We start from the raw sequence: 24,431 nt of genomic DNA, 5'->3' as shown, positions 1-24,431 counted from the left end.
CTCTTCAAGCCATCTGGAGTGGGACCTGTCCCTTTGCTGAGAGTGAATTAGTCTATTTTATTTTATTTAAAAAAAAATTTCATTGTGTATTTATTTTGTTTTGGGAGAGAGAGTACGAGTAGGCAAGGGGCAGAGAGAGAGGGAGACGCAGAATCTGAAGCAGCCTCCAGGCTCTGCACTGTCAGTACAGAGCCCAACGTGGGGCTCGAACTCACGGACTGTGAGATCATGACCTGAGCTTAAGTCAGACACTCAACTGACTGAGTCACCCAGGCGCCCCTGAATTAGTCTATTTTAAGCTTTGCCAACAGACAAAGGGAAAGGAACGGAGAAGGGTAGGGGCAACAGAGCCGGCAGTGCTGTGACTCAGATGCCATTCACATCTCATTCTGGATTTGACTGGGGCAGGAACCAGACTTTTGGATGCCCATGACTCATTGCCTGTGGGAATGGTATCCCCTGGAGTCATGCAGTGCACAACCTGTGCAGCCATACACACCCGTCCCAAGAGGCTTGAAGGGCCTTTCTGTGGCCGTCTTTGAAGGCAGTGACCTCCTCTTCCTAATTGATCACTACAGACATTTCTGCGGCAGTTGACGTTTTAAACAGAAAACTCAAATGCATCTGGGAATGAGGTGGGATGTCAATCCCAAACCAGATTTAGTTGAGTCTTGTGTGAAGCTTTGCACACAAAGGCTCAAGTGAAGAGATCTGGAATCGGGCGGTTGTGGTTTTGAATGTTAATAGCATGATAACAGCGAGTATCTGTTGAGTACCGTGTCTGCAGAGAGCCTGCACAGGTGCCTAGCATCTTATGTGGATTATCTCACTCAGTCCTCTGTGGGAAGAAGTGCTGTTGGATGGAGAAACTGAGGTTCAGAGTGGATGGTGCCCAAGGTTACACCACTGGTTGGAGGAAGAGCTGGAACAGTGACTTGGGATGCTCAACTCCAGAAGCCAGATCTGAACCTCTCTTAGAACATGGCCGCTCAGCTGGGTCACGCCGAGCTGACCTAGAGTTGGTGTAGCTGGGGGACTGGGCGCAGATGCGTAACCAGCGGGACCTCTGTTGTCCATCTTGGGCATTCAGGAATCATGCTGTCTTTCCAGGGCCAGAGCAACACCCCCTGGGCTCCTTTGTCCTAGCATCAAGCCTCAAGGAATCCGTTCATTCGGAGGAATGAGCTTGGGGGCAGCAGCCTGAGTACAGGGTTTGTCTGCTTGTTCGGTAGGGCGTTTGTGGCTGGCTGGTGTCTGTCCTGTAACTTAATGTACTTGATGGGGCTCAGTCTTTGAACTTCAAAAATACAAACATTGGGTTTGCTCAGTCTCTTTTTCCAACAGTTACTTGTCCACTTTCGAATGCTTGTTGGTGAGCTGAATACAGTTCAGTGTTATTGGCAGCCTAGTATATTGCTGGGGGGTCTGTCCCTGCCCTTGGGTTCACTCGTGTCTGTCTCTCTCTCACACACACGTGTGCACAGATGCACACACACACACACACACACACACACACACTCTTTAAACTGGAAGCCATTCGTACGTCGTTGCTTTTCCTGTTTTCTTTCTGGAGACAAGAAGGTCCCTGATGCCAAGCTTTCTAGCTGAAAGGTCGGTCTCAGGTTTGTAATAACTGGGTAATTGTCTCTTAAAATAAGCTAGCATCCCCAGGGCTGTAAGCTTGCCTTCCTTGCTATCTGGATGTTGAGTGCCTGTGCCGTTTCCTGTGGCCGTGTGCAGTCATCTGGAAACGTGGCTAACCGTCCCACGGTGGGGGAGGGCCAGCTTCTTTTTCTGTAACAGGAACATGCTGACTCCCTGCCAGTCCCTCCACCCTTTGTCTTCTGCCTTCTGGTCAGGAGCCGCTCTCTGTGCTTCTGTCCTCCCCCGTCGTCACCACCGTTTTGGGCTGGTGCCGTGTCTTCTCTGTGGGATGCTCACCAAATCAATGCTGATTCTTACAGGAGCTAATTCTTGCCTCCAACTTGAGCCAGTTTGCTGATTCAGTGCTGTTAAGGGTTGCTGGGTCCTTCCCTGAACGAGGGCTGGGTTCCTGATTGGGAATGTTGGTGGGAACCCTGGGGGGTGCCTGCCTTGCAGCGTTCTGGAGAAACACCTGCTCATCGGTACGGTCTTCATAGCAAATCTGCTTCTGTGAAAGTAAGCCCACTGGGGTGTTTGATTTTGTGGAGAGCAGTGTATAGGTCACACAGATCTTTTCACAGTCCTGCCTTAGGATGGTAGAAATTATTCGTAAGGCACTAAATAAACTGGAGTTTTAAGAACAGGTTATTTCAATTATTCTGACTGTCTCCTGTGAAATGAGCCTTTAAGCTTGCTTCAGGGTAGTGGTGCCAGGTAGTGCTGCGCAGGGCGACCGTGGAAAGATGCACATGGTGTCCAGAGGCCATCTGGGAAGTGATGAGCAGAGGGGCGTGCTGTACTGAAGGTAGATGAGGGTTCTGGGCCATTCCGTCCTGGACGGGATGGGAGTAGACACCCAGGAGAGCATCTGTTCTGATGGGCCGGCTCTGGAAGGCTCCTCTTCGGGCTGTGCCACTCCTCACAGCAGCACCCATGGGTGGAATGTGGGGTCCCCCTCCAGCACTGCCTGCATCCACTTTCATGATGCAAGTTACTTAGCCGGCGGTGCCCCCGGTTCCGCCCTGTCCCCTTCTCCCAACCTGCTCTACATAGATGTGTTCCCCTGGGAGCTCCCTGAGCATCCTTCTGTATCCGTCTCAAAGGTGTCTGGTGCCTGGGGCCCTGGGAGAGGCCGCCCTCGGTGATGCTCTGCAGAGGTGTCTGAAGAGGCCCACGTCACGGTGGGTTCCTCTCCCGTGGGTCCGCGCACTGTTGACACATGTGGACACAAGGCATGTGGTTATGTTTTTGCCATATACAGCCTCCCAAGTGGTTCACTGAGTAATACCATTAGGGTGCCTGGTGTGCTGTTTCTGTTTAGGGTAACAGTAGGACAGTGAAGTCATGAAATTTCCGGGTGGCATTTAATGGCTGGAATTAGAAACTGGCCCTGTACTTAATACCTAGGACAAACTATCTTCCGTGGCTGTTTCTGTTTTGTTCGGCCTCATTGAGCTAATGGTAGGTGTCACCAAAGAGGTCAGCGTGTTTTACCCAAACCTTCTGCTTGGAACGGGAGAGCCTCTTCAGATGAGAGCTCCCACCCCTCCCACAGCTACACCTGTATTCACTTCACTCCAAGGATTGCAGAGGACGGGTCCCCCGCCCCCTTCCTCCAAGCATGGGACAGAGGAAGTGCTCTGGCCTGGGAGATACTTCACCTGAGTCTAGGCGACTGTTTGGCAGGGGTGACAAAAAAAATGCCAGTAACATGCTAAAACTGGGTCGCCTGTAGGTCTCATTCGGCATGTAACATTCTCTAACCCCTAGATGCTGAAGCTTCTTTAGAAAGTGGCTTTAAGAAACCTCTGGGCTTACTGTTGAGAATACCATTTGGTGGGTCCCTCGTCCTTCTTTATACCTCAGCCAAGTGATCGTTGTCATGGCAACAGAGCTGCGCCTGCAAAGGCTTTTCTAATAGCATGTAAGGGGATCTGAAGCTTCCTGAGACTGTTAGTAATTATCTTCTAAAAAAAAAAATATGTTCTGAATATGGTGAACATTTTAATGGGCCCTGTTCCATCCTGATGGGGACTTCCGAGGGCCGTATCAGTCCCCTGTCTAAAAAGGCTAATAAAAATACTCCTCTCGATTTTGCCCTGTTTTTTTTTTTCTTTTGTGCACTTTCCTACATGGTAGAAGAATCCATTGTTCCATAATGCCGTGCACATAGTAGGTACCCCTATAATTTTACTTGCACAGGCAAAACAGCCGAGCTTTGATCTAAATATTCTTTATTAGATTAGCATCTAGATATAGCCTTTCACTAAATGATCTTGAACCTCAAGCCAGGCAGGCCTCCCAGAGCTCACAGGGGTCAGAACTCCCGCCTCTTTTGTTTTCACACCATGGGACAGCCAGGACCCACGATTGAGTGTAACTCTGATAAAGAACTGCTCATTGCCCCCTCCTGGGAGCTCAGATGTAACCCAGCTACCCACATGCTGGGAGTATCTGCGTTACGCTTCAGGATGAGTTATTGTCCAATTAAAAAAAAAATATTTCTGTTTTGGTTTCCTTTATCGGCAAATATCTCTGGAGCCTTTATTCTGGGCCACACATCTTGCCCGACTCTGGGAATTCAGAGCTGGCTGGGACGCTGTTGCTGTCCGTGAGGAGTGGGGGACCCAGGCCCAGGAAGTAGGAAGCCCAGGGCGGCGTTACCGGTGTGGTAATGCATCACAGTATAGGAAAGAGGCAGGTGAGCTAGCAATGTCTGGTCCCCTTAGTTTCCCTTGGTCTCCCTTCCTCCTTTGTCCCATCCTTAACTGCGTGTGCTGGAGCCCTCTGAGGTGCTAATCCTCCATAAGGCAGAGGGGAAAGCTTACTCCATGCTTTTTTCTTCTTTTAATGTTTGTTTATTTTTGAGAGAGAAAGGGGAGGGGAGGATGAGTCGGGGAGGGGCAGAGACAGAGGGGGACAGAGGATCCGAAGCGGGCTCTGTGCTGACAGCAGCAAACCCGATGCAGAGCTCGATCTCTTGAACTGTCAGGTCATGACCTGAGCTGAAGTTGGACACTCAACCGACTGAGCCACCCAAGCACCCCCCATGCCCACTTTTTTATACTGAGTCACTCTGAAGGCTAGTTAATGTCCTAGGCATGGGGGACATGGAGGCCAGTGGGAATCAAGGACCGCTTTGTGACCTGCACTTAGCTTGTGTCCAGCCGCTTTGCCCTCACATGTTGTCGAATGCTCCTGAGCTCTCTTTTTCTCTCTGGACCCAGATTTGCAGCTCCGTGTGTTGGCAGGGGAACCTCTGGTGAGGGGGTGAGGAAGCTTCACCAGCAGGAGGCTGTCCCAACAGCAGGCCCCAGTGTCCTGTGGGGGTATGGCATCCCCTGTGTCCCTCCTCCCAAGTCTAGGACATCTGGCCCACCTAGGTTTTGCCTGCGGGGATGGGGGATCCCTGTGGTGGTGGATTCTCAGGGAGTTTGGGAAAGGTGTATTGGCTAATGCACGACCCTCGACCCATAGTGTAGCTGCTGGTCTGGCAGCAAGTTGGCCTCACCTGGGAGCTGGTTAGAAACACAGAATCTCAGGTCCGCTCCAGACCTTCTGAGTCACAATCGGCACTTCAGCAAAATCCCCGCGTGATCACATGAAAGTTTGAAAAATTACTGCTCTAGTTCCTGTGAGACTTTAGGGCCAGAGTAGCAAATACAAGGCATGCATGGCAGACATTGCTAGCTGATCTAGGCACCCTCTTTTCCTTCAAGTCCAGATCCAGCCTCAGAATCCTTCTTAACTCAGTGTCCCAGGCATCATTAAAAGGCAGTTGGAATTATCCCAGAAGGTAAAACCCATGTGCCTCCCCTCCCCGCCTGTGTGAAGAACTCATCTGAAAAAAACAAGGAAATGGCTTTTTGCCTAGACCTTAAGGGTTAAGAATCATGTCCCTAATCATTCCCCGGGGAAGAGGAAAGGAACACAAGAGCCCACTGAAGGAACAGCTGTTGGCAACCGGAACATACACAGTGCAGTGGCACTAAACCAAACCCAGCTAGTCCTCTGCGGTCAGGCAGTGAACTTGACGAAGCAGGGAAAGCCCCTGTGTTACCCTGACTCCTGCAGTCCCCCTCGGAACACAGGGCCAGTCCCGTGCTTTCTGGCAACTTCCTGTTGGGTTTGTTTGATGACTGGGCAACAGTTAGGTTTAAACCACTCACGAATAGTTATTGTCCTCAGGAAGTATTTGTGCTCTGTTAGAAGAACTGCGGAAGAGAAGGACACAGGAGAACAGAGCAGGAAGAAGGACAAGAGTAGCTCTGATCATCGAGTAGAAAGTTCACATCCCATCCCGTGACCGGCTCTCAGGGGCATATCATGCAGGCCAGTTAGGTCAACCTCAGAGGGTCATTAGGATGCTAGAGTTGTATCCTGCTTTAATGAAAATTGGGCCGGAGCAGTAAGGAGACCTAGAAATAACTGAAAATAGTTTTGGGTTCACATCTCTACTGTTGACCTTGAGACTCAGCTGGGGAACTAGACCCTAAAACCAGTTTACGCCCTTGCGTTGAACAGCAGGCTGGGGGCCTGTAGGGTCCTGAGGATGCTCGGGTTGCATCATGGTGCTGCTCTCTTGCCTGCCTGAGCCCTATACCTGCTTTCTCTGGTTGTTACGAGCCAGCCTGCTGTTGTCTATTCTGGTTAGTGTTCCGGTTTCTAATAGATCAGAAGCCATCCAAACATTCATCCAGAAACCGTTTGGGGAAGGTGCAGCTTGAGATACAAATGGAGGGGAAGAGGAGTATGAGACAGTAGATGAGTCCCTGTCAGTGACCAGAAGTCTGACTGTGTGCCTGTGTGCCACTGGTGGAATCTAGGCTGATTGTGGCCGTTCTTCCTCTAGAATCTTATATCTTAGCTTCTCTTGATTAGTTCCCTGTCGCAGTGGTAGGAGGGGGTGCGCAGCAGGCACGGGAGAGGAGTGGGGAGCAGGGAGGGGTGCTAAGAGAATTTGGAAGAGCCAGTGTTAGAGGCCTGGAACTCGCAGCTTGGCATGCCTGCCACTTCCCACGTACTCAGGTTTGCTGAGCACCTGCTATGTCCAGGGATATGCACACATCCCATCCTGTGCTGTTTTATGAGACACCATGTTAGTAGAAAAGAAAAAGTCTGTAGTTTGGCTGAGTAAAGATAGCGTCACCATGAAACTGTACTCCGGAGGTCCCTCCTGGGATGGGGCAGAAGCTGAAAGGATGATTTTGGGAAAGATACTCCTAGTGAGTAGGGAAGGGTCCAGGGTCCTCTGCATGAATAAATAGCACCCCCTCCAAAGGAAGCTAGCAGATGGTGACGTGCTGAGACCCTCTGTGTCCACCCTGAAGCCAGGGCCTGTTCATAGTCCAACAAGGAAGTGGTGACAGTGAAGTCTGCCTGATAAAACAGATATCTGAGTGGAGTTAAACAGTGGGGGCGGGAGGGGGGGGTTGGTGAACACCTAATTTCTCATCTATCAAATATTTTGAGATGTATTTGTAATAGTGAGATATCCTGAAGAATGTTTAAAAGTTCTATAGACTCAGCCCTGGATCCCAAACCTGAACTCTACTGTGGCACCTTGGGCAAATTACTTAACTTCTCTGAGCTTCCTTGCCCTTATCTGTAAAATGAGAATAAGAATACCTACTTTATAATGATACCTATATGAGGAGTAGAATGAGGTTCTAAAAATTGAATACAATGTGCTTGCAGGTGCCTATTAGATTACAAGCAGTCAGAAAATGGTAGCTGTTCCTAATAACTTGGAAAGCAGCAAGATTGCTTCCTGAGAGCTGATAAAGTCGACACATTCTGGCAGAGTTCGGGGATGTACAGAAGCCCCTTAAAGGAGTAGAATAGTTCTTAGGCCAGCAACCCATGAGGGTAGCCTGATTCTGGATAGCAGAGGTGTGTTGTTGTTTTTTTGAGTTTTATTTATTTTGAGAGAGAGAGTGTGAGCACACACGTGGGGGAGGGGGAGAGAGAGAGAAGGAGAGAGAGAATCCCAAGCAGGCTCAGCACCATCAGGGCAGAGCCCCATGTGGGGCCTGAACTCACAAACCTTGGGATCACAACCTGAGCCAAAACCAAGAGTCGAACCCTTAAGTGACTGAGCCACCCAGGCGCCCGTGGATAGCAGAGGTTTTAAGCATAAATTGTTAGTCCCAAGGAGGGTCTGTCTGGTCACCAGCAGAAGCAGAGCCAGGGCATAGCTCCAGAGGCAGCATCAAGGGCTCACTGTCTGGGGTGTCATCCCTTTCGAGGAGATGGATGTGTCAGGCTCTCTCTGATCCCTCGAATAACTGCCCTGTTCTGTGTCTGTAGGGTTCATCAGGCCCCCTTCTAAATCATCTGGCCTTCCCCGAAGGCCTCCTGAGAGGTAATGCCCAGATCTGTGGCTGTAAGCATCTTATCTGCCCGACAGTTCAATTTCACAAGCCAAGAAGACACAGCGGCCCACATCTGCTTCGCTGGCCCGAGTTGGCATCCTTGAGTCGTGCACCTGCCTCCAGCGGGAGCACCTCTCTGCGCCCGCGGGTCAGAGGCAGACCCTCGTGGTGGGCGTTACCAATGGCAGGTGGCAGAGGGCCGGAGACGTTTCCTGGGTGATCCCCCCCCAGGGCGTCTTTCAGCCTGCTGCCTTTCCATCTGAAATGACGGTGGGGAAGGATCCCTGTCGGAATGCGTTTGCTGCTGCTCCGTCTTCCCCCAGAGTGTGAGCGGGTCCGTGTGTTTGTGTTTCCATATTACCACTCTCGCTTTGCTTTTAAAACAGCAACAAAGAAAGAGGAATATTGGTCTCTGTGGCTGCCAGTACCGTGCCTGCCAGAATCTCGTGCTTGCTGAAGCCGCCAGATGGTGGTAGGGCTGTGTGTGGTTTTGTTTCCTCTGCTTTTTGAAAAGTCGTGAAGTGGGAGAGGCTGGGGAGTGTGAGCTTGGCTGCAAGAGTGTCAGCTGATAACAGTTTGCAGTGCCTTCCACCCCGCACGTGGGCACGAGGGTGTCTTCCCAAAATGTGCTGCTGACCCTCTCCAGCATTTGCTGAGCGCACGGTATTAGCTGTCCCGTAAACACCAGCTGGATTGTCCGTTGCCTCAGCCACATACAGTAGCTGAACAATCCAGTTTTTCAAACAGGAAACTCCATGTGTTTGTCTCTTCCGTGAAGATGGAAGCGGGTTGTTAGGATTGCCATTGTAGCAAAAGGGAAGTTACGCTTCCTTTGCGGGGAGCTGTAAGGGTTTATTTTTGACAGATCGTCTACGTTTTTCACTTTTGTCCTAAGGGACCCCATGAGGACAAAGGGGCAGATCCTTCCACTGCTTAAAACAGTACGCACCTTTCTCATCCGTTAGTTTCCTTGAAATCAGATCGTGTATTTGTTGCAAGAACGTTTGGGTGATCTAAGAAGCCAAGTAGCTCATACAGAAGTGCTGGGGGTTCTCGAAACCACCGCCAGGGCTAACATAAGGTGTGTGGATGCTGTTCAGTGATTGAAGCCTGAAAGTGTCTCTACGGAGCGGAGCGAGCTTACGTGGCTGATGTAAATGGTAAACGGTCTGGGTGGTAACCCCAATAGGAACTGGTTGTTTTTCTCTCCCCCTCCCCTGATCCTCCCCTCCCTGTAGTTAAACAAATGTAGGGCATCAGATGATGCCACCTCCTCCCTGTCGTCCATTTCTCTTGTGTCTGAGGATAAAAATAAAATGCTGATGAAGCCAAAAGAAACGCAGCTAATTTGTTCTTAATATCCTGAGTGTCCTTCTTTGACCTTTAATGAAAATGAAGGGGCCCCCGGCAGGAGCCATCCGCCTCAAAAGTGCACGGGGATGGGCAAGGGTGTGTTTCCCAAACAAGAGAGAGGGCAGCCAGTGTGGGACTCCTGAGAGGGCATCAGAAGCTTCTCTGTTAATTAAAGGCAAGAGTGTGATGCCAAGCGGTAGGGAACTGCTGGTGTGGTGCTTTGTGAGTTTTCTAAGGTACTTTCCAGCCCAAGGGTCACCCTGAAAATTCCCTGCTTCCACATGTAGGTGAAATGAGGGCCGGGGCTGTCTCCCTGTTCATAGCACAGCGATGGGACCACGGTGACATTTCCTCAGTGTTTGTTGAGTACAGGAATGCTGCCCCGTCTCTTCTCCAGCATCCTGGCTGCCATGGGATGCTTTCCCTCGAAGGAGGAGGGAGGGTCATCTGGTCCAGCCTGGAGGTCAGTTTCTAGAGCCTCCAGCAGGTATGCCCACCTCCTCCTGAGGTCCAGTTGGTCCCCTGCCTGGAGTGCCGAAGTGCTCCCTACAGACCCATCTTTTCATCCATGTGGCAGTGGTGGCCTTTGGATGTGGCCCCTTGAACCGGATATTTGGATAGCATGTGGTCTTTGTTAGCCAGGGCATCGTGGTTGAGCTTTTCCAGGCATAATCTTATTCGAATTCAGGCTCACGCTCAGGTGCCATTTTGAGACACTTTTACTTTCCCTTCTGGAGTCCAGGTACCATCACTTAGAGTTGTAAGAACCCTGAAACCCACCTGCAAGGTCGCAGAAGTGGGGTTTCAGCTTCCTTGTCAGGTGTGGCACTGGTGTGCGTGTGGAGCCGCGGTGGCCGTGGCACGTGCTGGCCTCCAGGCGTCCCCCAGGGCGGCAGATGGTGTCCCCAGCCGCGCCCTGTTCCGTCTGGCCACAGTGGCAGCTGACGCATGCCGAGGCAGGTTCTGTGATGCAATGCCTGGGCAGTCTTCCAGCCGGTCATCAAGGTGAAAGACACCTGACATTTTAAGACTTCTGCGCTGTTGAAGAGCAGGGGCTTGAGAGAAAGGACAGACACACTCTTTCCTCATATATTGAGCCTGTGATACTACAACCTGCCATGAGCCATTGCAGAAGGAGCCCCTGAGTGGCCGATGATGGTACCAAGCAGTGGATTCCATAGGACCTTTCCTTTCCATCCTTTGCTGGAAGGAGGCTAGTGACGCAACTGTCTTGATCTTTGCAACGTAAAAATAAACAACAGAGAAGTAAGGCTGGGGACACCTTCAAACGCTGGCTAGTCAAGGACAGCTGCCTGCCTGTTTTGGAGACCTGGAACACTGAGAGACTGAGGCTCACTGCAGTCGGCTGACCATGAACCTCTCGAAGCTAGAGCTTTGAGTACCATCAAATGACCACTTCGCTGATGTGAACATAAGTACAGCCTTTCCAAGGCAGACCCTCTGAACTGCTCCTTCCCAGCCTTTGGTCTCCTGAGATGTTTGGGAAGAAGGAATTATCTGGGCTTTTGCAGAAACCACCCTCTGTACTGTTAACTTGCCCTCCATGTTCTCATTAGCCAGCTCCTTGGAGAAGGGCGATATTCCACATGGAAGAAGGGAGGGAGGGCTGTGCTGCGATGGCTGGTGCACTGATGTGGGTGGTTGCTCCAGTCAGGCCACAGTTCCTCTGGCGTCTGCCCTCCTGTAGGACTTGGCTGACTATTGCCACACCAAAGCCCTACTTAACTGGCCCATTGATGTATCCAGCACTCCGTGTTTCTCTATAAACTATACCAACCCCTGCCTTTTGTAAGCTCATAGCTGGTAGATCTTTTTCTGTATATCCACATGTTACGGACCCTCATGAAATTATTTAATTATAAGGTTGGTAAATCTTTGGAATATGAGTGTAAAAACCAAGATTGGTTATTTCTGCACAGTAAGTGGAATGCTTAAAAGATAGGCTAGAAGCAAGTTGCTTTTAGACAGAAATGTCACCGTCAGATGACATATGGATGAGGCAATTGTGAAAGATCAGGGGACAAGGCTATAAAAATCTGGGATACTCAGACTATTTCACAAGAAGCCCAAACTCTGAATCACAGGTGATGCTCTTCGGGTGTGATGTGCACAACAGAGATGACCTGAAACATGAGTCGGGCTCGCTGTTTGTTAGAGTACAGTCATCCACATGTGAGTCTAAGAAAGTTAGACCCTTCCCGAGGTCACACAGCTAGTGAGCTGGGGGGGGGGGGGGGGAAGGGGAGCTGGGCTTTGAATCCACATTGTTTGACTTCAAAGCCGAGCTCTCTTAACCTCTCTACTGCTTTTCTTCTTGATCCCCGTGTTAGTCTGGGAGAGGACAGGGAGCTGGTGCCACGACTCCGGATTGGCCACAGTGAGAGTGGGGCTGTGGGAGCCCCAGGGCCTGCAGGCTGCTTGGGGGCCACATGTCAGTCAGGTATGTGGCGTGGGGTGGGTGGAATGCAGCTGGGACTGGGCCCCCAGAACTCTTCTGAGGTCAGTGGGGGAAGGGGACAGGGTCACATACCACAAGAGGTAAGATTTGGTGTGGATAAAGCAGATACGTTTTGGAAAAAGATTCCTGATAAAAATGTGTCACAGGGGTGACCTCCAGTCTGAAATTGATGTGTTTGGTACATTTGGTGTGATTGGTGGCCATATGCCTGGGAACCACACACGGCCACCCATCTTAGATCTTTTAAACTTTAACCGGATGGGCGCAGGAAGCAATTTCATGCATCCGGGTGCAGCAAGGACAGAGTGAGGGTTTTGTGACGCCTGTTTGGTGTCCGGTGTCACCCATCTTCAGAGACGCTTTGGGGCTGTCAGTGCATTGCTGGCCTGCGTCCAGATAGAAGTCACAAGCTGCTGGGCGCTCGGAGTTCACTTACTCCACCGCCCTGTTCCTCTGAGCTCTCGTGGGTCCCACAAAGGAGCCCTTCCTAACTCCACCCGAGGTGGGTCTTCTGTGCCTGGGGTCTTGCCTCATGTGGACTTTTCCGCCTCCCTTTCATAGCTGTTTTTACAGTTGAACATAAGCTGCCTCTGGTGGAATTAATGTGTCCCTAAGGCTGCAGGGGAGGGAGTTAGTGCCTGTTGACTTTGTGGGGAATGTCAGCCGTGTGTTTTGAAATTAATGTTTCTTTAACGGCGAGTGGAGTATTTTCTTGGTCACATCAACAGGAGGCTCCTATTGCCTCTGTGCTTAGGAAGCCGGGGGTGGGTGGCGAGCTTAGCCCCCTCTCCTAGCCGCTGCTGGTACAGCTGAATATGTCACCTGTGGCTTCTCAAGACCCAGCACCAAGGTCAGCGAGCCCTCTTATGGGAAAAGGTCACAATTCCCCCTTGGCCGGTGGTTCTCGACAGGAGCCATTTTGCCCCCCCTCCCCGCCCTGGCAAATGTCTAGCGACATTTCTGGTCCTCACGACTTGGGGTGTGTTTCACCCGGCAGTGCTCAGGGCAGCCCCGTGCAACAAAGAAGGATTTTGTCCAAGATGTAAGCAGTGTTGGGGTCGACAAACCCCGCAGTAGGTGGGGGGCCCCGTCCTGTTGAGCCCTCTCCTGCAGAGGCCTCAGAGAGAGCCCTCCTGTCCAGTGGTTCTTTCTGACTGCTAATCAGGCTTCCCAACAACATGAGCCCTCAGAGGGCCTCCGGGACGCACAGTGACTTATTGTCACCCTGCGCTTCGACTTGAGCGCTTCTTAAATCTTGCTCCCCCCTCCCCCCTTCTGCCGCAGAAGCTGGGCCTGACAGACTGGCTTTTCAGTCCTCGCTGGCCACCTGCATGCTGTAGACCCCTCCATGGCCTGTGCATTAGTCCCCTGCTGCGTGGGGAGACAGAAGCCGCCTGCAAATGAGGCAGCGTGGGCGGATGGGACGATGCCACTGGGTGTGCACCATGGTCCCGCCTTTGCAAAACCACTGTGGCCAGTTGCGTTCTGAAGGGTGTAGCCCTATAGGACTTTGTTGGGGGGGGGGGCAGGGAGGGATGATAGCAGCTCCTTATTTTCCCTTATCATCCCCAAAATGGCATTAAATAGTTTGCATTCTGTTATTTTAGCGTGCCTCTTTGTCCTCAGTTGGGAATGTCTCCAGCTTATCATAGTGGGAAAGGGCCTTTCAGTATCAGTAAAAGTGGGGCTTGGATCTTGGCTCTGCGCTTCCCAGCCCTGTAGCCCTCAGCAAGTTAGCGAACTCTCCTGAGCTCGTTTTTCCATTTATAAAATGGGGATGAGAATACCAACCCCACAAGGATGCTGCAAAGGTTGCATTCCTTTGCCCCATTTCGTAGCTATCCCTGCCAGACAGTCTGCTGGCCCCTTAAGGGTCAGACCCTTGTTGTCCTCTTCAGAATCACTTTAATTCTTGCTGCATGGTAGATCCCCATCATGGGTGCACTGAGTCTTCTAGAAAGATAGGTTGAAGTCCCCCCCCCCCCCAGTATCTGTGAATATGACCTTATTTGGACATAAGGTCTTTGCAGGTGTAATCAAGTTCAGGTGAGGTCATTAGGGTGGGCCCTAATCCAGTGTGGCTGGTGTCTTTAGAAGAAGAGAGAAATTTGGACACAGACACATGCAGACGCAGGCACAGATGCCTCATGTGAAGACGGACACACAGGGGAGACCGCCACTCGAAAATGAAGACACAGTCGGGAGTGAAGCTTTGACAAGCCAGGAATTGCCTGGAACCACCAGAAGCTGGGAAGAGGCAGGAAGGATTCTCCTTTGCAGGTTCCCAGGGGAGCACGGCCCCATCAGACTCCTGGCCTCTAGACGTGTGAGGACAGTACGTTGTGGCTGTGTTAAGTAAGCCCGCTGGTTTGGGGTGCTTGGTTACGGAAGCCCCAGGAAACTGGTGCACCACTCAGCAAACATTTATGGAATTTTTAAGTGTCTTCAGGTGCAAAACATAGTATTCTACCCCGACATTTGTACTTTGCTAGTCTAGCCTCTGGACCCTATTCTTTTTTCTCCACTGTTGGGCTCCTTTGCAATCCATCCAATTTAGATCACTGACTGATTTGTGTTACTTTATTATGAAAAACCTTTGCTTGTTACAGGAGAAAGCTCTTACATGTGCCACATGGAAAAGAATTAAGATTTTTGCCATAAAGTATATCTACATCCGCAGCCACTTGGAGACCGTTATTTCTTTCAGCGGCAGCTTGCTTCCTGGTGCTACGGGGAAGCACGGGAGGCCCTTGCTCCTTCTCTCTTCTCCTTTCAACTGGCAAGAAACAAAACCAAATCAAAGTGGCTTTAAAAATAAGGAGATGTGGGGCACCTGGGTGGCTCAGTCCGTTAAGCATCTGACTTCAGCTCAGGTCGTGATCTCATCACGGTTTGTGAGTTCGAGCCCCATGTCAGGCTGTCTGCTGTTAGCTCAGAGCCCGCTTTGGATCCTCTGTCCCCCACTTTCTCTGTCCCTCCCTTGCTCATGCACACTGTCTCTCAAAAATAAACATTAAAAAAAAAAAAAAAAGGAGATGTATGCTCTTACAAAACAGGAGCTCTGGGTCCAGAGGAAGACCAGGCTGTGTGTGTTAGTTTCAGAGGACGGGTCTCATCCTGAGGCAGGTGTCCCCATGGCCATGATGATAGGTGACTGCAGTAACTGGGCACCCTGCTTCTGTTTACATCCTGTGGTGTCTCTTTGTTGATGTTCAGATCAGGGTCTTTTCCCCACAGGCTTCTACGACAACCTCTCCTCCTCGTCCCATCCCTAGACCAGCCACTGCCGGGAGTGGGGGCTGGGGGTGGAATTAGATCATTGGCCCAGACTTAACCAGCTGACAATTCATAGGCTCTGGTGAGACACGCGTTGCCCCTCTGCACTCTCCAAATGAGCAACTCTTATGCAGTGCTGGTAGGCAGGGTAATGCCTCCCCAAAGGTGTCTACATCTTCGCCCCTGGAGCCTGTGACTATGTTACCACGGTGTAAGGCAAAAGGACTTGGCAGATGTGATTCAGTTAAGGACCGTGAGACAGGGAGATTATCCTGGATTCTACAGCTGGGTCTGTGTAATCACAAGGATTCTTATAGGAAGCAGGTAGAGAGAATCCGTGTCCGAGAAGATGTGAGAACAGTGCAGAGGTCAGAGAAGACAAAAGATGCTAAGTAGCTGGCTTTCAAGATGTTAGAAGAGACCACAAGCCAAGGGATGCAGGCAGCCCCTAGAAACTGGAAAAGGCAAGGAACAGATTCTCCCCCTAGAGCCTCTGGAAGGACTGCAGCCCTCCCAAGGCCTTGATCTTCTTAGCCCAGTGAAACAGATTTTGGACTTCTGACTTCTAAAACTATAAGATTATAAATGTGTGTTGCTTTAAGTCAGTAAGTTTGTGCTAATTTATTACAAAAACAATAGGAAGCGAATATACCATTCTCTCTTCGGATTGAGCTCGCATCAGTATAGATCTTTTCTAAGAGAAGAATCTCGTGCTGATGTTGGACATTGTATAGTGTGCACTTATAAGACACACCAAGATTTGTGGATTAAAGAAAAGACAAACCCAGTCCGTGGTCCTGCCTCCAGGTAGAGCCAGCGTGGTGATTTGCTCCCAGAATGGTAAATGTTGGTTCCTTCATCCGGCACCAGTGCTGGGTACAGGCAGCACCGAAACGAGTAAGAGCTTGTCCTCACTCACAGGCTCTTGAGCGTCTCAACCCAGCCGTTTGATTCCATAAATATTCTCACTGTCAAGTCAGAGCCCTTCCACATGTCTGCTCTGTCTTTGTAGCTACAGCCGGTTTCCTCTGAAAGCTCTTTCGAACTTGCTGATTTTTTTTTTTTTTTTAAGTTTTAGCCAGGGTCAGGAAGAGCATAAGATGTTAAGCACCTCCACACATAGAGCTATTTTTAGGGTGCCCCATGTTGCTTAGATCAGCAGTGCCTCCAGCGGCTGGGTCCCGGGGTCCACAGAGGATGTCATCTGCTCTGTGCCAATTGGACGGAGACAATTGCCATTTGGAAGTTTTCTTTGCGGTTTTTATTTCCTCCCCTCTCAGGGTTTCCTGTGCCGCAGGGCCCGGGGGTGAGCACAGACAGCATGTTTAGAAACTGCTGGTTATCGCACCGTAGGTCAGCTGTTTCTGGGAAGCATTGGGCTTTCCTGGAGATGACACGTGACTGGTGGCCGTCTATGGAAAATGTCTGGGAAGGTGAGAGAAAGAATGGAGCAGAGAAATGGGGTGAGGGAACCAACCTTGAGGTGATCATTTCCAAGCCTAGAAATCAATCTTGAGGAAACTGAGGCATGGGTTGTCAGTGAGACAGCTGCCCACCACTTAGCTCTCAGTGTTAGCCTAGCAAGGATTGGAGCTCAGTCCTCTGGGACCAGTTCGACATTTCTAGGGTCCAGAACCAGAATTTGAGAGCGGGGCTTTAAGGGCCTAACACCCATAATAGCGTGTCGCTAAGTAAATTCAGCGGGATTCATTCTAGGCTTTCCGTCCTGCCCCTGCCTACCTTCCTGGGTCTGTAGTAAATGCCGTGTGCCGGGTGGTTAAACGCATAGGCTCTGGAACTTGAGTCTCGGTTGGAATCCCACTTACTGACAGCGCGACCCTGGACAAATTCCACAAGGCACTGATGGAAACGGGGGTAATCATACTAGCACAACCAGGATTTTGCAGGATTGAATGAGTTCATGTGTGCACAGCGCTTACCCCAGGGCCTGGCACAGCCTAAGCTCTATACAGATGCCATACCTTCCCACGACCTTAAACACCACTGTCCTGCATTTTAGGTAACTACGTGCTATGACAGGGTACGTCTGTGCTCCATGCTTTATTTGCCCTGCTCCCTACATGAGATTTTGCTTCCAGTTTTTCTTGTCGTCAACAACATTTCGATGACTGTCCTCATAGGTGGGGATTTGCTCTCATCCTTAATTGTTTTCTCTGGTTAAATTTCTAGAAGTAGGATTGCCAGGTCAAACAGGGGACTTGTCTTGAAGGCTTTTCTGGATAGACGCGGCCAAATTCTCCTCCAGAAAAGTACTCGTTTACACTCCTTCCAGCAGTGAATGAGTGTGCCAGTTTCCTTGCATGGCCGGGTTACTAACTTTGAGTCAAATGAAGGCCCAGGAAAAATAGGAGATATTTCCCCGGGGATAAAGTGTTCCTCGTCCCTGCTTATAAGCAATAAAGGCTTAGAAGAACCTGTAGAGAGCCCAGGAGGCAAGTAGTGCGCATGCAAACAGCGCCCTCTACTGGTTTTCCCGGGTGGAGCATGGTGAGCTGCAGTAGATGGGGATGCCCAGGTGGTTTCTAACTCCAGAGTGGCTGCAGGTGCCAGCAGCTAAAGGGCAACATTTTACCAAGACTTTCGGCCATTTAAAAAGTCAGCCTCCGGTGACCTTTAGGTCTTGCTCAGGTTCTCTTAACAGCAGTGCTTCTTCTCAACTGGGATTTTGCTCCCCAGGGAACACTGTACTGTCTGGAGACATGTCTAGATGTCACAAAATTGGGGGCTGCTACTGATTTGTGGAAGGTCAAGGCCAGGGATACTGCTAAACATGCTACAATGTACAGGATAACCCCCCCCAACAAAGAATCATCTGACATGTGGGTAGTCTTCAGGCTGAGAAACCCTGTGAGTTTTTTTTTTTTAAGCTTGCTTATTTTGAGAGAGAGAGAGAATGAATGAATGAATGAATGAATGAATGAATGAAATCCTAAGCAGGCTCCGCACTGTCAGCACAGAGCCTGATGCAGGGCTCGATCCCACGAATCATGAGATCATGATCTGACTGAAACCAAGAGTCAGACACTTAACCAACTGAGGCACCCAGGCGCCCCTGAGAAACCCTGTTTTAGAGGAGTGGGAGAATTGTTCTAGAAGACTTCTCTTTTGAGACTAAAATATAGAAATATTCATATTGAATACTTATTACTATTAACACTAATTTATTTGGTTCTGGAAAACCTGCTAGTTTTGCAGAATAAAATGGCAAATAAGAGGAACTGAAATAGCACATTGGCCTTTCTAGAAGAGAAGGCAGAGGGGGAGATACGAACCATAATAACATCACCAGCACTAATAAGGGAGGGAATTTCTTTCGCATTAACTTGGCTTCGTTAAACCTACCATAAATGCCTACAGCTTTCCCTTGAAGGACTTGTCTGTGAAAAATAGTGCTTCATGTGACATTCTACTCCCCCCCCCCGATTTCATGAGCCCCAATGTTTTCATAACATTTATAATTGAGCTTGTCCAGTGCTTGGTGCAAAATTCCCGTCTGTAGTTGTGACGTGCTCCCCACGCCCAAGTAAGTGCTGATTCGGGCATTGTTTCTTGGAGGGGGCAGGAAGGGCACTTCACAAATAGTCTTAAAGAGGGTGTGCCTAAAGGGAGCAGGATGACCAGAATTTTGGGAAAATAAAACTGAATTACAGCTTACATTGACATTTGTTCAGTGCGGGACCCCCTTTCACTAGGGCTACCCAACCCCCTCAGAAAATGCTCCCTTGTTTCGTTTTGCTTTGGCCTTGCTAGTCTCTGAATTACTCGTATTCTAGAATATGTATCTTGAAACAATTAGCCGGAGTAGCCTTGTTAGCTGTTCTCAATAACGTGAAGAGGGTTATTTTGCCAGAAGTGGAAAACAGAACAAACAACAGCTTTTCCTTGAAAGTCAGGCTACTATTTTGATCATTTTCCTTGGGAAGTGTTTTTCAGATTGTAGGTCATGATCCGGTAGTGGGTTGTAAAACCAATTTCTGGGTCACAGCATTTAAAGAAAATCAGATAGAATATAAAATGTTACTGGGCATTGCATACAGTAAAAGTAACTTCTATTTTTGGTGATTATAGGAAAATGTGTCACCCTGTGTGTGTGTGTGTGTGTGTGTATGCGCACATGCGTGGTGAGAAGCAGTGGCTTGGGTTTTATCACATGGTGAAATATCGCTTGTTTTCAAATTATTTCATTCTCTTTTCAAGAGTTCAGTGGTTCTGGGGTGCCTGGGTGGCTCAGTCGGTTAAGCGTCTGACTCTCAGTTTCAGCTCAGGTCATGATCTCATGATTTGTGGGATCGAGCCCCGCATCAGGCTCTGTGCTGACGGTGCGGAGCCTGCTTGGGATTCTCTCTCTCTCTCTCTCTCTCTCTCTCTCTCTCTCTCTCTCTCTCTCTGTCCCTCCCCCCACTGGCACTGTTTCTCTCAAAATAAATAAACTTAAAATTTTTTTAAAGATTTCAGTGATTCCACTGTGTCTCCTGCCCTCAACTTTGCGTGTGTTTCTGTTTCAGGTGGTACCAGGGAGATCGGTTCTGCCCTGACGAGGATGTGCATGAGGCACAGAAGCATAGAAGCCAAGCTGAGGCAGTTTTCGAGGTGAGGAGCATATCCTGCCCCGATCGCATGTGCCCTTGCTGGTTTCAGGTTAAGGAGGCAGTGACTCGCCTGCCCACCCGAAGCAGCAGTCATCTCCCCGTAGCATCGAAGTCCCCACTGCCCATCGCTCTGCTCGCTCATTGAACGAGTGTTCGTTGGTCACCCGCTGCATGCCAGCACTGGCCTGGGTGCGGGGAATGTGGCGGACAACCAGCCTGCCTGGGTCCCTGCCCTCGTGGATCCTGCACCCCACTTTGGGGGTCTTCTCTGTGCTCCTGTGTGTCTCTGCTCGCCCTCCGCTGGTGGAAGAGCGGTGCAGCCGCCCCCTACAGGAGCCCCTGGAGGAGCAGCTGTGGGTCCACCCTCCACGGAGGACAGCAGTAGCGATCGGGCGCCCCGCGCTGCCAGCATGGGTGGAAATGGCAACGGCTGGCACCAGGATGTGGAGTCACCCGTGTTCCAGTCAGTGGGAGGGAGGGGGGCATTCTTCCAAGAAGATGGGCAGAATTCAGCACTCTCATACCATTCTGCTTTACGGATAGCATTCTGCTTTACAGATACGCCCAAGTGAGATGCCTCTGACCCCCCTGGCTGGGCCACTGTGGGAGGTGGCAGAATATTCTGGGAAGTGCCTGGTCTTGGAGATGGCCAGGCCTGGGTTTGAGCCTTGGACTGGCCGTTCAGGCGCTGGAATCATGCAGGAATCATAGCTACTATAAAATGGGGATAATGGTCTCTAAAGGGTTCTTGTGAAAATTAATGAAACATCTACACATTTCCAGCAGAAAATGCCTGGATAGCAGGTGATGACATCTGCCTGCCTTCCCTCCTGCTGGCTCCTGGGTGGTGCTCCCCAGACCATGCAGCACCTCCTCTCACACTTGTCTCCCGGGTTTATTTGCAAGCCTGTGGCCTGCACATTTGAGTCATGAGGGGACACCAATTCAACGACCGTGATTTATTGAGCATCTACTGTGTGCCAGGCACTATCTTAGTTAGGGAGTGTGGGGTGTAGCACTGAATAGGACCATGTCCTGTTCTCATGGGACTTACGCTCTGGGCACTATGTACACGTGACATGACGTCAGGGGCTGCTGAATGCCACCAGGGGAGGCACACGGAGAGGAGACGGGTGGCGGCCATTCGACCCTGGGTGGTTAGGGAGCGAGTGTATTCCAGAGAGAGATCTGAACAGACACCTGGAAGAAATAAGGGAGTGAGCTGTGTTGATGGCTGGAGGGAGTGTGTATGAAGGGGGGAGTGCCACGTAGACCCTGATGAGGAAAGGAGGGAACTGTACCGAGAACTTGAAGGTTTTCAGGAGGCTCTGTGATCAAAAGGCAGTCTGAGAACACCTTCTTAGTACGTCTCATCAGTGCAATTCAGGCAGTTTATGGGCACTTTCTAATTTTCCTACAGGATCTCTGTAAATGTCAGAACGTGTCCATTTTCCTTCCATTACACAGACAAAAACCTCGGGGATCCATGCCTTGCATGGTTCCTCTGGGTGGGGAGCTGCCTTTCCACGTGCTTATGTGTGATCTGTTTGGGACCCTGCACAAAAATACAGGGAGTCCCTGGGGATACCCTCTGATCCAAGAGCTCATCATTCAGCTTTTCTTTCTCCAGGCTATCCACAGTTAGCCTACAGTCATGACCATAATCCTGAATGCACATCAGACTCATGTGGCTCTTTTATATATGTATGTATGTATGTGTATATATATACACACACACACATACATGTATACATATATGTATATACATATGTATATGTGTATATATACAAATATATACATATACATATATATGTGTATGTATGTGTATATATATATATATATATATATATATATATAATGTATTTATTTTGAGAGAGAGAGTATGCGGGCAGGGGTGGGGTAGAGAGAGAGGGAGAGCAGACTCCAGACTGTCAGTACAGAGCCAGATGTGGGGCTCGAACCCACGAACCATGAGATCGTGACCTGAGCCCAAATCAGGAGTCAGATTGCTTAACTGAGTCATCCAGGCACCCCTGGCTTTTTAAAAATTAGTAATAACGGGGTCCCACCCTCTAAGTGTATGCCAGGCTTTAGGTGTGGGGTGCAGCCCTGGCGTCCTTACCTTTTTAAAGCTCTCCAGGTGCTTCTGTTGTGCAGCCAGAGGGGTGACCCCGCTGGTCTGCATCCGTGCTCGTTAATACAAGAGTCAGAAGATAAGCAGGGAAAACAAGAAGAGATGTTGCTCCAACCAGTCATGCTTATGGCTTCCTAACAGTCTCTGGAGGAGAGCGTTCTGAGAATAAGGTTGTTACGAAATGGAGGGATTTGGATGTGAACTTGGGCTTAGTATACTGCCTTGTCTTGCATCATGAAATCCTTGATTTAGGTAGTTTTGATAGCCAAGTGTAAATCTTGACAACAGAATGTATCTAATTTCTTCTTTCTTTTTGGTGAAAGCGCTTTAATTGATTGTCTGATAAACCCGCTTCAAGAACAGATGGAAGAATGGAAGAAAGTGGCTAACCAGCTGGATAAAGACCACGCAAAAGGTACAGGGAGGCAAGCTGTCCTCCGCATAGTAGTACGCGTGTTCCGAGCAGAGGCACGGGTATTGCCGGCTGCCGCCTGCTGCCTCTGCTGGTGTCATCCTAAGGGCCCACTCTGTTCCCATGTCTCCCGGAGGCATTTCTGTGTTGGAGAATAAGGAGTCAAAAGTGATCCCATGAAACATCCCCCCGTTGCTGAGAGCCCAGATTCTTGGTGGTATTAATTGCGATCAGGTAAATTAAATGTGAATTGCCAAAGATTCATACTTCAGGCATCACAACACATCTTGAAAACCAAACTTTTAATGATACAAGCTATCCTTCGGTCTGCTGTCCAGAACTGCCACCTTCTTTTTTTTTTTTTTTAATTTTTTTTTAAATGTTTTTCTTTATTTTTGAGAGAGAGAGAGAGTGTGTGTGAGAGAGCAGGGGAGGGGCAGAGCGAGAGGGAGACGCAGAGTCTGAAGCAGGCTCCAGGCTCTAAGCTGTCAGCACAGAGCCTGACACAGGGCTCGAACCTGTGAACCACGAGATCATGACCTGAGCCAAAGTCGGACGCTTAACCGACTGAGCTGCCCAGGCACCCCTAGAACTGCTGCCTTCTTTGGAAATGCTTCAACAAACATGTCCCAGTCCCTCGTGTGCCAGCCGCCGGGGGCAGAGTGGTCCAGACAGACACCTCCCAAGCCAGTCTTCCTGGAACCCATGGGTGGGGGTGCTGGCATCATGGCAGGGGCAGGAGCCATTCATTGCTGGGAGGCTCATAACTGCAGTAAAGTGTCGGGGAGAGAAAGCACGTGAGTGGATCTGAGGGGAGTGAACCAGAATGAAAGGGTTGGCTAACAGTGGATCGCATGAGCACGTGACTGAGGTGTCTGATTGGTGGCATGGCACCAGCAGGGAGGGAGGCATCGGGGAAGGCTGCAAGGGAACTGGAGCAGTTGGCAATCAATTGAATGCATACCAGGGCAGCAAAGGAGAGAAGTGTCAGAGGCAGCTGTCATTTCAGACGTCTGAATCTGGGTGATGGAGGTGCCAGCAACAGAAACGAGAAATCCAGGAATAGGTGTAGACCCGTAGGGGAAGCGGAGGTGGTTGTCAGGGGAAGTGTGGGGTTTGTGGGCCGCCCCCTCCTCCGGGGGGTCTGGTGCCGGCCTTGGTGTTGATGTGAGAATGAGGCTAAGGCAGCTGGGCATTTCGCAGTTTCTCCCCCCCGACACTGTCTGATTTCTCACGCTATAGTCTTCAGTGCTCTTCTCTGAATGGTAACATCTGGCCAGTGGTTTGCTACATGGGTTCTTTTTTGAGCAGAGCACTGCAAACTGGGGGCCTTGGGAAAGCAAATCCTATTCTTCAGTTTCCTGACACGAGCTGAGAAATTGTGGATTTTTCACATTTAGTAAAGTATTCCCAAATGATGTCTTTCCTCACAGCTGATATGAGTGAATTCTATCAGGAAAAGACCATGGTGCATTTTGTTGGTTTTCATGTGAATAACCCCTTCAGCAGGAGATTTTTACCATATAGTACCCTGATTAAACTGTTTATTGCGTATCATTGTTCATTCTTTCTGTGATGAGAGTAATGGTTGTTCCTAAAAGATTTTCTGTTGAGCAAGGTGGTAAAATTATTCAATAATTCTGCTTTCTCTTAGAATATAAAAAAGCCCGCCAAGAGATAAAAAAGAAGTCCTCAGATACGCTGAAACTGCAGAAGAAAGCAAAAAAAGGTAACTCTACAAATTCTGCTATGCATAGTGTTACTTTGGGGAAATGAACATGTGCTTGATTTGTCTTTGAAGCAGAAAGCATTCGATTCAGACTTCCTTGCCTGTGACAGCCCTGGAGAACAGGAGCAAATAGAATCCATCTGAATTAAAGTTCTCAAGTGCAGAATATCTATTAATTTGAGGCCCTTGCAAAGTTGTGCTTGACTTGTTCCCTCCCCCCACCTTTGTCTCCAAAATTTGACAGTTTCCGTGCCCTATTGTGCGTTGTAATGAAACCTATAAATTTCTTGGAAGCCTTGGGATAACGCATAAAAGCCTTCATGCAAATGTCCTCTAGTAATTATTACAGAAATTATGTCATTTTCTCCTCCATCTTTCACAGCCTATAATCTCCGAAACCCTTTATTAAGTCTTGTGAGA

General features: G+C 49.7%; 1 protein-coding gene across 6 annotated transcripts in view; it reads left to right on the top strand.

Annotated features, from left to right (window-relative positions):
* MTSS1 (MTSS I-BAR domain containing 1) overlaps positions 1–24,431 on the top strand; it is a 165,889-nt gene that overhangs the window by 108,092 nt on the left and 33,366 nt on the right. For all 6 annotated transcript variants that reach the window (XM_047074157.1, XM_047074159.1, XM_047074158.1 and 3 more), the window contains exons 4-6: positions 19,653–19,737; positions 22,194–22,285; positions 23,937–24,011. In XM_047074157.1, the coding sequence (XP_046930113.1) occupies positions 19,653–19,737; positions 22,194–22,285; positions 23,937–24,011 (252 nt within the window). The remainder of the gene's footprint in view (positions 1–19,652; positions 19,738–22,193; positions 22,286–23,936; positions 24,012–24,431) is intronic.

Source organism: Lynx rufus, unplaced genomic scaffold (genome assembly GCF_022079265.1).
Source record: "Lynx rufus isolate CCGP_SWC_20201006 ecotype Redwood Valley unplaced genomic scaffold, mLynRuf1.p SCAF_12, whole genome shotgun sequence".
Lineage (NCBI taxonomy): Eukaryota > Metazoa > Chordata > Mammalia > Carnivora > Felidae > Lynx > Lynx rufus.
The sequence above is the reverse complement of the archived record's forward strand: the minus strand, read 5'-3'. Positions and strand labels throughout refer to the sequence as shown.